This window comes from Nycticebus coucang, chromosome 4, assembly GCF_027406575.1.
Source record: "Nycticebus coucang isolate mNycCou1 chromosome 4, mNycCou1.pri, whole genome shotgun sequence".
NCBI lineage: Eukaryota > Metazoa > Chordata > Mammalia > Primates > Lorisidae > Nycticebus > Nycticebus coucang.
Window position 1 is genome coordinate 107,958,564 of NC_069783.1, and position 16,025 is coordinate 107,974,588.

The following is a 16,025-nucleotide window of genomic DNA, read 5'->3' on the forward strand; positions in this document are numbered from 1 at the left end:
GGTAGGGAGGTCTTCCCTATTAGTGTTCTCAGGTCAGGCCCAGGCCCCTTCAAAGGACAGATCAGAGAGCAGAAGTGAGGGTGGCGTGTGGAGAGATGCAAAGAAAAAGGAAGAAGGAGGGGCCTGTAATCCTCGCACTCTGGGAGAAGAATCCCTTGAGCTCAGGAGTTCGAGACCAGCTCAAGCAAGAGTGAGACACTATCTCTACTAAAAATTTTAAAAAATGAGCTGGGTGTTGTGGTGGGAGCCTGCAGTCCCAGCTACTTGGGAGACTGAGGCAGGAGGATCACTTGAACCCAGGAGTTTGAGGTTGCTGTGAGCTAGGCTGAGGCCATGACACTCTAGCGTGGGACAATAGAGTGAGACTCTGTCTCAAAAGAAAAAAAAAAAAGCAAAAAGACAAGAGGAAGGGGAGGAAAAAGAAGACAATGGGGGGTGGGGGCGCTACATATAAAGGATGGTAAGAAGAGGCTCCATGCTGTGCAAAGTACTGACGCCAAGGCCAACACAGGGATGCTTTGAACACTTGAACCCTGGAGACCTGCTGGCAGTGCAAACATTTACAGGATGCCATCCTGAACCATGTGAGGGAGGAGCTTCCATGGAGACCACCTAGCATCACACCTTAGATCCCCTGTGTTTAGAAGGTGCCCCATGGCCAAGGGGAGCACACAGAATCTGCTTTTGTAAACTTGAAGGTGCATGAGGAACTTTTCAGACAGGAGAGGTGTTCTGACTCCTTCCATTCTGTGAGAGAGCAGGAAAGGGGCAGAGGGTGAGAGCCAGGGAGAAGCTTTAAGTGTCAACTCCTTACTCCGCTGTCAGCCAAGTGGCAGCGATGTCTATCTCTCCTACCGTACTGCGTTAATACAACAGCATTATTCACGTATTTTCACTCCATAGTTGATTATAGCTGCTTGGTTTTATCTGGAAATTTATTCTTTGAGCCCTTCAAACCTGCACATCAGCCAACTAAAACCCACGCTCAAAACGTTTAAACATCTAGGGAACCAATTATGATCCTGAAACTGTCTCGAACATTTAGAGAAAAGCCTTGTTTTCACATCTAAGCTCTGGTGGTAAAATAGAGATGGTGTTTTCTAACCAACTTAATTAGATGCTCGAGTCTCAGTGTTTCCTTCTAAGGTGGGGGGGTGCGTGCCTCGTGGAGCACTGCTCGCAGTGGGAATAAACAGCGGCTGCCACAGGTGGCGGATAGGGACGGTCTTTATTAATTTAAGATCACACATTTCTGCCAAGTGCGTGAGGCATGTACACATTTCCACACAAAGACATTAGCCGGTGACGGTGAGGTGCAGTGGTGGTCAAGTGTCTGTAAGGTCACCAAAGAAGAACAGATTCAAGCTTCCAGATGATGGGGATTTTCTAAATAGCAGCATCCCTGGACAGGATCGGAGATAATGCCAGACCTGTTGGTGCCTTATCTTTGGGCAACCCTGTGAATTCCAGATGCAGATGGAGCCATTCTCCTAGGAGTCCTCCCTCCCTCTCTCCCCAGGCCTAGATATGAAGCCATGACCTTGGGGACCCTCGGAGACCAAAAAAAAAAAAAAAAAAGAGTGGGGGCCATTGCTCAGCAGGGCTCCCCATCTCACCAAATCTGCTGTTTCCAAATGCTGCCCTTCTGGAACATGCTTCTATCTCGCTCTTGAGGCAACAGAATGAAACATCACTTTACATGGGATGGAACCCAAATCCACTGTTCTCATGCCCAAGGAATCAGAGCTTAAGTTGTCTAATGTGAGGCTGTTTCTTTTAAAATCAAGATGTAGTTTTGCCACTTTTTAAAAACACATTGGTTATAAAGCAAAAAGTCCAAGATGTTGTAAAGCCTCCAGCATGGATGGCACTGGAGGTCATTCCTCCCTCGCCTCCTCCTACGAGAGGGTCGAGGAGCCCAAACACCTTCCTCCTCCTCGGGGGTCCATGAGTGGCGTCACTTCATCCCCCATCAAAGCCAACTGTTTTCTGCCTCACAAGAGGTAGGGAACGTGTCAGTCCTCATCTGTTGTAATGAATGTCCATTGGCTCACAAGGTTTTGGGATTTGATGAGATTCTCCCAGCTTTTTACACCACCAAAAGATGAAGACTGCTTTTAGGGAGGACTGGCTGCTGTGGCAGGCCACCATGACAGTGACTGCTGGTTTGACTCCTGAGCACACCTTGCTGTGTTGTCAGTAGCATCCTACGGACCTGAGTCCTAGTCTTGCCATGGTCTGGAGGCTGGTGGCCTGTTTGATTCTCACCCCCAGTTCCTGATGCTGGGAGGGGAAGGGGGCCCACCCTGATTCCAGCCTCAGTCCCCATCTTGTGGTCACTCAAGTATTTTCTGGGCTACAATGAGGTGGGCTCAATCCAACATGGTTTTCAGCATAAATTCCACTGAGAGATTAGCCTTGCTCACAAGGGCAGGCTGGTGACATTCTCGGAAGCACACCTCATCACTCTCTGGAGTTAAGAGAAGCCTGGGGCCACCCTGTGCTCATCAGGGCCCCGAGGTCCTGGCAGAAATGCCACCAGGTCTCCACTCAGCTGACACTTCTGATTTTTGCTTTTGGTACTGGCAAGGATGGGTCGAGTCACTCAGAAGACAGGCCAGGAGGTCTGAACTGTGACTACTTGAAATTAAGTCTCCATGGTCTGTTCCAGAGTCCCAGAGCAGGTAATCAAATTCTCTCCTCAATCCCTGGGAGCCAGTCAGCCCTCCCTGCCCCCATCAGCTCCTGCACCTCCTTCAGGATGACAGGCAGACACCTGAGATGGGGCCAGAATGCACAGAAGGGCTGGGGATGAACTTGGTGCCCCTGGGGACTCACAGCCGTTGCATCTGTGATTCTGCTTAGACTGGTGTGGTTTCCACTGGACCGGAGCCAAGCTGCCTGGACCCCATCCCCGGTGTTCACCTAGAGCTGTGCATCCCAGGCCAGGTACCAGAGGAGCTGTGGTCCCTCAGGCCTCCAGGCTTCCCTCGAGCTTCCTAAGGAGGTGCTGGTAGGTGTCTCGCTCCACCTGCCACGAGTGGTGTGTTCGAATGTATTCCTTCCCGTTGGCCACAATTTCTCTTTCTAATGCAGGATCACTAACCAATCTCTTTGCCAGCTGAACAAACTCCTGCAAAAAAAGAAAAAAAGAAGAAGAAAGGGAAGAGAAACAGTTGTAAATAATTGCTGAAGGGGGCATTTGTGAGTGCATCTGAAAGCCCAGGTCTGCCTCCCTGGTCCTGGAGAAAATGACTTTTAGGAGAAGTGGGAATTAAAGCAAACATGCAGAATAAATAATAGACGTATGTGTGTACACACACCCTGGGATGAACATCCTTGGACAATCCTGGCACTATCAACCACGCTCCCCTCACCTGCCTCCCTAGATCAACAAAACCCAATTCTCAGAGTCACAAATTCCTCCCTCTTTTATGAGCAGTGCCTGGAAATGAACTTGGGTCTTGCTCATACTATACAATACTACCTGCCCCATTTGATTGTCACTGTATGTGTCTCATTGTCTTCCCTGGGTACACAGCATGTCTTCAAGTTACGGGTGGTGTCTGGGGTCATGAAAAGCACTAGACTTCGGGGGCAGATCTGTGTTCAAATCCTTCTGCACAACCTAACTCTGAGCAAGCTACTCAGCCTCTCTGGGCCCTGCATCTCTCTCCTGCAGAAGGCAATGGACAATTGATGGGTCAGCCCAGCCCAGCCCTGCCCCAACCCCATGCCTCCCTGCACGAAGAAGGGAGAGACAGGCCTGTTGTTCTTGGCTTTGCCTCTGTGGCTTCTCTTCAGACCACATTTCCTCTCATGCTTCTTAATGACTAATGCTCGCAGACTTGGTGCAGTAAAAAAAGGGTGTGCCTGCTAGCCAGCTTTTAGTATACGGCCTTTCAGAATTGGGGAAAAAATAAGAGTTATTTTGATTGTTAAAGAGTATTCAGGGAGAGGAGGGGAACATTCATTATTATTATTATTATTATTTTTTTTTTTTTGTAGAGACAGAGTCTCACTTTATGGCCCTGAGTAGAATGCTGTGGCCTCACACAGCTCACAGCAGCCTCCAACTCCTGGGCTTAAGTGATTCTCTTGCCTCAGTCTCCCGAGTAGCTGGGACTACAGGCGCCCGCCACAACGCCCGGCTATTTTTTTGGTTGCAATTCAGCTGGGGCCGGGTTTGAACCCGCCACCCTCGGTATATGGGGCCAGCGCCTTACCGACTGAGCCACAGGCACCGCCTATTATTATTATTATTTTGAGACACAGTCTCACTATGTTACCCTCCTTAGAGTACCATGGTGTCACAGCTCACAGCAATTTCAAACTCTTGGGCTTAAGCTATTCTCTTGCCTCAGCCTCCCAGGTAGCTGGGACTACAGGCACTCGCCACAATGCCCAGCTATTTTTTGGCTTTAGTTGTCATTGTTGTTTTTAGCAGGCCTGAGCTGGGTTCGAACCTGCCAGCCCAGTGTATGTGGCCGGAGCCCTAGCTACTCAGCTCAGGAACATTCATTATTAAATATGCTGGCATACAAGTCAAGAGCAGACTTTTTTCTTTTTTGAGACAGGGTCTCACTCTTCCTCTTAGGCTAGAGAGCTGTGGTGTCAGCCTAGCTCATTCAGCCTCGAACTCCTGGACTCACGCTATCCTCCTGAGAAGCTGAGACTACATGTGTAAGCCACCACATCCAGCTATTTTTTAAATTCTTTGTAGAGACAAAGTCTCACTATGTTGTTCTGTTGGTCTTGGACTTCTGGCCTCAAGCAATCCTCCTGCCTTAGCCTCTCAGAGTGATGGAGTTAGTGCTATGAGCCACTGCACTGGCCAAGGTTAGATTAGATTTATACCCCCCCTTTATGTGAGTGATACTGAATAAATTTCTTAACTTCTCTGTGCCTCGGTTCCTCAACTATAAATTAGGGTTAATAACAGTACCTGCTTCCTCGAGTGTTGAGAAGATACTGTCATGAGTTAATACAAACAAAGAATTTAAGAAAAATCCTAGAACATACTTAACTATCATCATCATTACTATTTCCCCAAAGAAGGCAATGATGCTTAAGTTAATATACAGTCCTTTGATGTTTAAAAGGAATGTTCATGTATCCTCATCAGTATTATTAATTAAACATTGAATGCCTTTTACAGCTGGCACTATAGATAGTAATGTTTATGATAGAGTCGAATTTTTTGTGTAATTTGTGTATACTTTATAGTAAGTTAGTATTATTTTTATAATAAAATATAACACATTTATTCCCATCTCATAGCAGAACAATATTCTTATTAAAATTATCTGAGAGGCTTACAGCTTTGGAATAATATTTTATGACGCTGGCTGTATCTTTGATTTATCTGAGGCAGAGACGCGGGGAGAAAGCCAACCTCACAGCTTATTATTTCTACAGATCTTAATGGCAATTCTACAATGAAATCCCGACTGAGAAGAGTTTCTAGGAAGCGGTTGTGATAAAATACACTTATTTTCTTCCCTCCCTCAGCATGGAAGACTGAACAAAAAACACAGACTTAAGTAAAGGAGGGAGAGATGGGTTGGGAGTGAGCAGCATCTCAGCTGCCGGCTGAACAGAACCTGGGTAAGTGGCAGAAGGAAAGGAGACCCATCAAGAAAAGAAAAAGAAAATCTCTCTTTTAAACCATAAGAGTCACTCCCTGAGGCTCGGGGATTATTTTCTTCTGGACTAAAGCCGCTCCTACACGGCTGCCACAGCTCCCTGCCGGACACATGCACGTGGACACAGCCTCTGCTGGCCACTTGCCAGGGTAGATGGTCTGCAAAGGTCGGCATGACCGTCCCTTGCCCTTGTCTCTCTGCAGTAAGACTTTATCACTCTCCCCACGGAGGCAGGTGATCTATTCCCCTCCCTTTGTGTCTGGCTGGTCCTATTGCCTTGACCAATGTGTCAGAAGTGCTGCAGTCCAACTCCCAAGCCAGGCTGCAAAAGCCCTGAACAATTTCTGTACTTGCTTCCTTGGAGCCCTGGAGACCTCCTTGAGGAGGAAAGGCCAGGAGGACAGATACCCAGGGAACACCAGCGCCCACACCATGTGCTGGGGTGGCACTTGTAAGGAACGCCATCTCAGCTTGGCCCAGCCCCTAGCCAGCTGCCGGACAGCCCCAGGCCAGACCAGAGAAGAGCCCTCTGCAGGGTCAGCTCCAACTGCTAAAGCAGAAAGTTGTGAGCTAAGAAAATGGGGGTAGTTTTAAGCCACTGAGTTTTGCGATTGTCTGCTACACAGCAACACAGAACTGACACTCTCGCAGGCATTTGGCTCCTCCCTGCTCTTAGATAAGAGAACTCTGGGGCAACGCCTGTGGCTCAGTGAGTAGGGTGCCGGCCCCATATGCCGAAGGTGGCGGGTTCAAACCCAGCCCCGGCCAAACTGCAACAAAAAAATAGCCGGGCGTTGTGGCGGGCGCCTGTAGTCCCAGCTACTGGGGAGGCTGAGGCAAGAGAATCGCGTAAGCCCAAGAGTTAGAGGTTGCTGTGAGCCATGTGACACCACGGCACTCTACCCGAGGGTGGTACAGTGAGATTCTGTCTCTACAAAAAAAAAAAAAAAAAGAGAACTCTGATGTCATGAGATTTTACCCCTTTACAACACCATCTGGGAAGAGAACCCTGTCGCTAATTCCAAGAAGCAATCCTAATCGGTCCACACCAACTGTGGAATTGAGGCAGATGCACTTGGGCTGAGCCCTGGGACCCTGCTTGGGACCTGAGTGTGGGTGAAACGTGCAAATAACAGAGCATGGTGAAGATCAGGGATCTGCCTGCTTCGGCCGGCCGTGTGATGCAGGGATCCACCTTGGCAGACGATTGAGAGGGGGAGGTCAGCCAGGCTTCTGGGCCCTAAGGCAAGGAACCACAGACCGATCCAACTTAGGATGACTTGACTTCTGATGGTTAGACTTAAGTTTTTTCAACTTTACTATGGTGGGAAAGTAAGGCTCTTTAGTGGACACTACTTCAAGTACCCACACAACGACTCTAGTTTTCATTTTTAGCTTTTAGTAAATTACACAAGATACTCAACACTGTATTATAAGTAGGCTTTGTGCTGAATGATTTTGCCCAACTGTAGACTAAGCAGAATGTTTCGAGCACATCGAACCTCTGCTCCACTATGGTGTTAAGTGCACTTCTGACTAACTATGGATTTACAGGGACAAGGCCCCGTAGTATGTACTGTGGCATCTGTACCAGCAGCTTGTAGGTGCTGAGAGCGACCGTGGTCAATAACCAGTGTGAAGATGATACCCTTATTCCTACAATTGCAAGAAGCCGAATTCCCCCAACAGCCGTGCACTAGACTGAGAACACAGGCCAGTGGCACTGGGACCTCAGCATGGTGAGACACCAGAACCTCAGCAGACGGCCCGGCTAAAACTGTGAGTCACCAGAGGTATTGCTTTAAGCTGCTGAATTTGTGTGAATTTGCTGAACAGCAATAGAAAACCAACACAGGGGTCCTTTTCTGCCAGTGCTTGGCCCAATTGTCAGCATATAAACAAGTTCTGGCCATTGGCGTGAGAGGAAGCAATCAGCTGAGGTCTTCTAGAAAAGGCTTCCTGTTCCAAGAAGAAGTCGCCCAGAAGAGGCTCCTCCTTTAGCTTCTCATGCTGTCCAGATGGGAAGTGAAGCTCTGATCTGCTGTGGACAGTTTCCCACCCACCTCGGGATGAAGCCACACACCGCGAAGTCAGCAGCAGACACCCTTGAGGAAGAGACCCTCTGGGTCCTAACATGGCGCGTCAGGCGCTATCCAGGGTTCCAGAATCTCACATCTGACTGAAAAATAATGCAGCCAGAGATGCTGCAATGTTTCCCTGAAACAGGTACAAAAGGGGACTCATCCTTGCTGCAACCACAGCTCCCCAGGTTTCATACAAGCATCAGCTGCGCAGCAGGCCATAAAACGGACTGGCTGTCAAACTGTCAATAGGAGGAGGGGGGTGTTCAGGCAGGACCTTGTATTGTAACATAATCTACTTTTGAAAAGTATTTATGAGGCATTGAAGGGGGCACCCGGTAAAACAATTATAAGAAAATAAAAGCCAAGGATGCAAAGAAACAAGTCTAGACTCTGTTCCAGACTAGCAGGAGGAAAGTCAGATGCCTCTGAGGGCCTGGCAGGTGAAGGGGAAGGAACCCGGCCAAGCTGCGAGGGTACGAGGGTATGTAGGGCCTCTGCTGCTTTATGCTGGTTGCTACATTTCCTTTTTTTTTTTTTTAAAGGGGAGCCTAAATTCTAGATATTTATGTAAAAGCACTCCACATTAAACACCAGCTAGGAATTCATCATTTTAATGACATAGCAAATTAAACAAAGCACCTGTACAGAGCTGGTCTAGGCCCACAGCCACAGGTGTGCAAACCCTGGCTTAGGAAATCCATTTGTGAAGTTAAAAAAAAAAATCATGCAAAAGCACATGATACATTTTGTCTTCATAGTGGAGTTATTCAATTAGTAGCTGCCTATTCTCAGAGCTGGCTTCCTTTCTGAGTAGTCTGTAATGGCTGGTGGGAAAAAAAAATCTTATTGAATCCTTTTAAACTGTCCCCTCTACCTGAGGTTTCCCCAAGATTTAAAGGAGGAGAAGCAACACCATTTTTACAAGACAAATATTTAAATTCCCATCCCAATCCTCATAATGACATCACCTCAAGCCATGGAGCATGGGGCCGGGGGAACATGCGGGGACTGGTGGATTTGAAATGTTGAAGTTTTACAAGGCATTACATTCTGACAACCTTCAACAAGGGAAAAATACTTATTTTTCCAAAAGGAGCTAGAGTCAATCACATGAAAACTCTGAATTTCAGGCTTAGTGTGTTCAATCAAACGGCCCCGAAGCTCCTCTCCAGATGCTTCAACGCGACAGCTTGTTGATGGGAGATGTTGACAAGGACCTGTCTCACGACCAGTGTGAGCTACTGTCATTAAGATCCGGGGTTTCCCTCGAGCTGTCTAATTAAGGCTCCAAGCTATGGCTTTGTATTTCTCAAACCCCACTGTAAGCATCTCCCACGGAGCTTATAAAACACAGATGCGCACACCCTCTTCCCCACTGAGACTGTGACTGGTAGGTTGTCGGTGGAGGCCAGAAATTCCTGTTTTCTAACACTCTGGGATGGCAGGTGATTCTGGGAAGTCACCACAGTTCTAAGACTGTCCAAAAATTATCTGAGCACAGAATAGATTTATGTCTTTGGAAACTCTAAGTTTTGAGAAGTCTACTTCAAGACCTAACTATCTAGAAAAAGGGCATATACCTGCCAGGACTGTTTCTCTTATACATGACACCTTCTGGTGGTTACATTTTAAGGCACTGTTCAAGCTGTCATCCTTGGTGACAACCAGGCACATGTCATTGTGACATCATCCTTCCGATGGCCAGTGGACATAGCTTGTTCACTCGATGACTCCTGTCACCAGGTAAAGTTGGAGCCACTCATGAGAACGTGCAGATATTTCTCAACTATTCAGCACAAACCTTCTCGCTCTGTGTCTTTCTCTCAATCTCTCTTGTCTTTTAATTGAGAAGACGTCTCGCTCTCTCACCCAGGCTGGAATGCTGTAGTGTGATCTCAGCTCTCTGCAGCCTCGAACTCCTGGACTCAAGACATCCTACTTCCTCAGCCTCTCAAGTACCTGGGATTCTAGATGTGCCACCATATCTGGCTAGGTTTTCTTTTTCCTTTTTTTTTTTCTCATTTTTTTTAAATAGAGTAGGTTGTGGTATACTGACCAGGCTGGTCTCAAACCACTGGCCTCAAGTGATCCTCTCACTTTAGTCTCCTAAAGTCCTGGGATGATGCCAGGTGTGAGCCACTATGCCTGGCCATCCATCTCTTAAATCATAGCAGTAATGACCAATTTGGGGCAGGGCTGGAGTTCGTGTGATCTTAATACCATGGTTAAAGTTAGAGGCTCAGTTTAAAGTATCAAAAAGAGTGATCAGAACCTCTGGCCAGTGAAGCCTGAGTAAGCCAACCTGGGTTTAGAAGTATCCTCTCCTTACAGAAGCCCTGTCCACACCCACTGCCCCATGCAGAGCCAGAGAAGGAAGAGGGGGAGAGGGCTCTGGCCCCCAACCATGAAGCTTGACCTGGCAGTGTACAGTGTCAGCCAGGGGCCTGATGAGACAGAGCACCAGAGAATCTAGCACTGGGTCCTGTTTGCACACACTGGGCTCTGCTTGTGCACACCGGGCTGGGGAAGCTCTGTGCTCAAGTCCTCTTCTGGGACTCCTGAGCGGGTACCTAGGAGGTCGCCCAGGGACCAGGTCCCTGGCCCCAGCAGGACTACGGGCACTCAGCGGTGTCTTTGGCATGTGAGAGGAGGTGGAGGCAGGGAGGACACTAAACAGTGAAGGCCCACTAGGTGAGACAGACCATTAATCCCTACTTAGTTCACTTTCCCTGCTGCTAAATCAAGGAGAAAGCTCAAGGAGGTGCTAACATCCTCTAACAAAGCACCCCAGCTTCCTCTGACAGTATTCAGCCAGAACTTGATGACACCCATGGTCAACATTTATGAAGTGTCTAGACCACGTGTGGAATGATGATTCAGATTCAGGATTTGCAGCATCTCAATAATGCAGTCTCTACGCCTTCTCCCCTGTCACTTCCCGAGGTCACATCAGCGGTTTCTGCATCACCCTGCACAAACAGTCTCACGAAGCAGGACAACAAAGCCTTGAATAACTTCACATGCGCTCAGATGTGAGTTTAAACTCACTAAAGAAGAAAACTGTTTTCCATGCAAGTTTTGGATTTTGGAATTTCAGAAAAGGGACTAGGAATCTGTACTATTGTTCCCACCCTCTCCCTACTTATGGAAGCAAAGAGTTGGGGGCACAGGAAAGTCTGGGAACTTCCCTGAGGTAAAATGTCACTACATGGCAGACAAGGGAACTAAAGCAGACCGTCCCCCTCCAGGCCCCGCAGCTGCAGGGGTGCAGGGGGCAGAGAACACCTAGCCCCCACACCGCCTGCAGACAGAGGGAACCGAGAGGCCAACAGTTAAGCTAAAGCGACAGTCCTCTAAGAGTCTCTGTGTGTGTCAGGCTTTTGTTTCACAGAGGGCCATTTCAAATCCACGAGCCAGGATGTCCTCCTGCAGCTCTGGCCGGCTTCGCAAGTGGAGAGGAGGGCACTGGCAAGCCGGGGAGACCAGGACAGGCGGGGAAGGTGTGGAAAGAGGGCAGGAGAGCTACCTCCCTACCAAGGAGGGTTAGGAGCTGGAGGGAGTCCAGGAAGAGAGCAAGCCCAGAAAAACAGGAAGGCAAACTCCCAATCAAGTCACTCTGGCTCTGCCTGGGGAAAGGAGAGGGACGGGAAGCTGGCCGCAGAGTGCCCCCCAATGGAAAGCAAAAGCAAACTTCTCCCAGGGAAAGAACAATCTTGAGAGAGCTGGGACAGGGCGTAGCAGGAGGGCATAGCCACTTGCAGCCACCAAGGTCCTGAGTGAGTTTTGGCACCAAACTCACTAAAAAGCAAAATCGTTTTCCATGTCAGTTTTGGATTCTGAAGTTTTAGAAAGGAGACTCGGAATCTGTACTATTGTTCCCACCCTCTCCCCACTTACAGAAGCAGAGTTGGGGGCACAGGAAGGCTGTGGCCCACGCATTGGTGACTTTGAGGTTTTCCCCGGGACCTGGGTGGATGTCCTTGTTCACAGGCACATTCCTGGACCCACTGGCTACTGGCAGACCAGAGCTGTCACTCCCTTCTACCTTCCGCACCTGTAATGCCCTTGGCCACAGTAACTCAGTGACACCTGGGTATGACAGGAATGAAACACAGGGCTTCACGGGAACATGACACTGCAGTTGCTACCATGGCATTGGGACTTTGTCCCCTCCTCAAATAACCCAACTCTAGTATTAGTGCTGTGGCAGGCAGGATACCCTGTAGCTCCCACAGCCCCACCTCAGGGCTGGGTATGCCAGCCCTGTCCCCCTAGGGGCGTGTATCAGATACAGAAGGGGCTGCAGCTATGGGGCCTCCAGAAGGGTCCTTCCTCCCTGGAACTCAGACAGCAGCACCAAGGAGAACCTTTTAGAGCAGTGGTTCTCAACCTTCCTAAGGCTGCAGCCCTTTAATATAGATCCTATGCGTGACCCACAGGTTGCGAATGCTATTTTAGAGGACTGTGAGGCCGGAAAGTGCTGGCTTCCTTCCCACAGCAAGAGAGGTGGGGAGGGAGGGAGAGGGAGAAGGGGGGTGCAGAGAGACAAAGACACAGAGATAAGGAGATAGAAACAGGGAGAGACAGAGGAAGAAACAACAAGAGAGAAACAGGGATTGAGAGGCAGGAAAGATGGAAACAGAGAGAAGAAATACAGAGACCGAGGGAGAGACAGAGACTGAGGGAAAGCAGAGACAGAGAGAGACAGAGAGAGAGGGAGAGACAGGCAGTGCTGGGGGAGGGAGGGAGAAGGCCCCTCGCGGCTCCACCCTGCCCCCAGCCCACACCCAGCAGGGGCCTCCACACTGTACTCTTAATTATTATTTAAGTTTTAATTGATTTCAAATTTTGAAATTGGTGGTCAATTCAGTTATTCAGAAATTTCTAAATACACTGGGAACAACTTGGATACGTGACTCTACTTTTTCAACTATAAACGTTGATGGGAGATCTTTTTAATAGTATTTTTTATTAGGAGGGCTAGACACAAATCACGGATTTTGATAAAATCTTAACCTCTAAACTGAGATGTGCTCCAAGCGCAGGACACACATACAAGACTTCAGAGGCTTAGTATGAAAAACAGAATGTAGGGCAGCTCCTGTGGCTCAGTGGGTAGGGTGGCAGCCCCATGTGCTGAGGGTGGTGGGTTCAAACCCAGCTCCAGCCAACTGCAACAAAAAAAAAATAGCTGGGCATTGTGGCAGGTGCCTGTAGTCCCAGTTACTTAGGAGGCTGAAGCAAGAGAATCACCTAAGCCCAGGAGTTGGAGGTTGCCGTGAGCTGTGTGACGACGCCACGGCACTTTACCAAGGGTGATAAAGTGAGACTCTGTGTCTAAGAAACAAAAAAAAAAAAAAAAGAAAAACAGAATGTAAATACCTAATTAATAATTTTTTATATTGACGACAGAGCGAGGCCATCTGAGTACCTGAGCTACCGAGTAACGCCGGTGTCCCTAATAAAACAGCCATGGCACCTGCTCACAGGCCTTTCAGGCATTCTTCTATCCTCGGGTCACGTGGGACAGGACAACATCTCTTGTCCAAGAATTTTTATTAATAGTGCCCCTCTTTCACTCTCAAAAGTTTCCCAGCTTTGTGCAGTAAACAATGTGATCGCACTATTTCCCATCCCATGGAAATAAATTCCAGATTAACTTTCAATTTAGTTCAGGCATAGTTTGTCCTGTGGTGCCTTCAAGCTTAAATGGAGATGTAACCAATCCTGAGAGGTCCTGGGGCCCCTGGGTTTCCCACTGATGAGGACCTACTGTGTGCCAGGCACTGGTTAGACATTACGGGTGCATTTAACTTCCACGAATTACGTATGATGGGTTAAAAAGTTTTAAAAAGATAAGCGAGAAATAATATTTTACATAATGTTGGCCAACTGCCTCGTCAAAGGCCATTAAAAACAAAAAGTGACCCAAGTGAAGAAGAGTTGGGAAATTCTCTCCTGGTTCTCCTCTGCCTCAGGCAGGGCAGAATCTTGATGTGCTGAGCAGATTCCAGCACTAACAGGTGCCTTGCACCCAACGCTGCTTCTCCTCACACTCAGCATAAGCCACACCAAGGCCGACTTTGACTGTATGCAGTTTGCACCTGAGACGAAGCAAGAAAAAACCCTGTACATAATGGCTTCCCTCAGTCATTCCCGAAAGACAGGCCGTTATCTCCATGTACAACAAAGAAACAAGCATGAGATAAGAAAGGTGCCCAGGATCACTCAGATTCCAGGTAGAAATCAAGGTCCAAGCATGACCTTGCCTGGCCCAACGTTTAGAGGTTGATATATTTTTCCAACACACCTCACTTTTTCCAAATACCAAACTATGGATTGACTACTAAAGTCATTATTGCTTACAGAAAAATAATCTTTCTCTAGTAAAAATGTAAACCATGACAGTAGCAGGGAACATAACACGCGCTCGATAAATGCCAGCCCTGCTCATCATCATTGTTCAGAGATTAATTCTCTCCCACAGTTGTCTACAAAACAAACAGAACGTCCCAGCAAAGTAAGTTTGAGTCTGACCCTGAGAGAGAGCATGGATTCACAGTTTCTATTAAATGTCAAATGGATTTTAATTTTGAAGCTATAAAATGGAGCAATAAAATACCCAGGAAAATAGCTCAATGCGTTTAATCTTCTTAAAAAGAGAAATAACAGGATTGTTGCAGTAATGAAAAATCGATGTTTAGTAGGCTTGGAAAGCTCCATTCAAATTGAAGTTTTCCAGAGGTAAGGTATATAAAAACAGAGATTGTTCTCTTCCTGCCCTGGCTGAATATGTTTAATCATCACATTTTTAAAATTAAAAATACTTTTTTATAATTTGATTCAGTGGGCTGTGTTCATAAGCTCTTCAGAGCAAACTTCCCTCCCTCCAGACCCTCCTGTGTTTATGCAGTTAGCTGCCACCAGCCACCTGCTGCGAGCACCGGCCCACAGACACTCAGTGAAGGGCCCTGAACTCGGTCATGGGGCTGCAGGGTGCAGAGAAACCCTACCCGTGTGGCACCATTTCTCCATTTTACAGGTGAAGAAACTGCTCTCAGAAATCAAATCCTTTGAGGGGACAGGGATGAGGCAGAGGGAAGCCAACTGGGCCAAAAATAAATAAACGGCTGAGCCTACAACATAGCCCAGTGACCAAGGCCAGGCAGGGCATTAAGATAGGGACAGTGAAGAAGGACTCCATTCTTCCCACCAGGGAGGGGCAGAAGCACCAGAGAGGCTGCGTAGCACTGAAGGCCAAGCCACGAGTGGCTAGCTTGGGGACAGATCGCTGACCAGCATAAAAGTGTGGATTTTATTCCAAGTGCCACCAGGGAGTCCTGGGCAGGGTCAGCACCAGGCCCACACAGTCTCTCAGCTCCAGTCCTTGGCTCTGTCTCCCTGATTGCACACGGGCTCCCATTTCCAGCAGCTCAGAGCACAGTGAAACGTCACTAGGGGCTTCTGGGGGAAGAGAAACAAGGCTTTCTCCAATAAGACCTTAAGAATCCCTTTCTGTCATCTGAAACATAACGCAATCATGATGAAACCCTCCCCTCTCCTTAGTTTCCTATTGCTGCGTAACAAATAATCACAAACTTCGGCCTCAGCGTGACACCACTCATGTTTTATCTCTCATTTTCTGTAGGTCAAAGTCTAGGTGTGGCAGAGCCAGCTTTCCAGCTCAGCATCTCACAAGACTAACATCGGGGTGTTGGCCAGGCTGATCCCTGCCTGGACCTGGGGGTCCTCTTTCAAGACCACATGGTTGTTGGCAGAATTCAACAACCATGGGCTGTGGCTGTTGGGAGGGGGCACATTTCTCCTGCAGGCTGCCAGCAGGAGGTGCTCCTAACCCAGGTGGCTGCCCCGGGGTTCCTCAGCCTGAGGCCCCCACAGGCCCCAGGCTCTCTGAACTCTTCTGTCCCTCACCTCTAGACCTACACGCACAGACGATTAAGTCAGACACATCCACACAATGTCTTTTGTATTAATTCAAAGTCAACTGATCAGTAACTTTAATTATACCTACAAAATCCCTCTTGCCATGTAAGCAAACACAATCCTAGCCTACTACCAGAAAACAGGCAAGGGCCTTCCTTGCAGCCCTGTTCTCCATTTTGCATATGCTGCATGGATGCTGGCTCCCTTTCAGGTTCTCCATTCCTGCCCTGGCACATCCCACTCTGGACTGCTGCCAACTCCCCCAACATCTTAAGCAACTTCATGCCCCCAAGCTTTTATCCATGCAGTGCCCCCTGTAGTGATCACCTTTCCCTGCCTAGGGAGTCGCATC

General features: G+C 48.2%; 1 protein-coding gene across 7 annotated transcripts in view; it reads right to left on the bottom strand.

The window, feature by feature from the left end:
* Positions 1-1,211: 1,211 nt before the first annotated feature.
* GLT1D1 (glycosyltransferase 1 domain containing 1) overlaps positions 1,212-16,025 on the bottom strand; it is a 101,697-nt gene continuing 86,883 nt past the window's right edge. For 6 of the 7 annotated variants that reach the window (XM_053589560.1, XM_053589559.1, XM_053589556.1 and 3 more), the window contains one exon: positions 1,212-3,133. In XM_053589560.1, coding sequence (XP_053445535.1) covers positions 2,972-3,133 — 162 coding nt within the window. In that variant the 3' untranslated portion in view covers positions 1,212-2,971. The remainder of the gene's footprint in view (positions 3,134-16,025) is intronic. The other variant, XR_008379691.1, reaches the window with a different exon arrangement.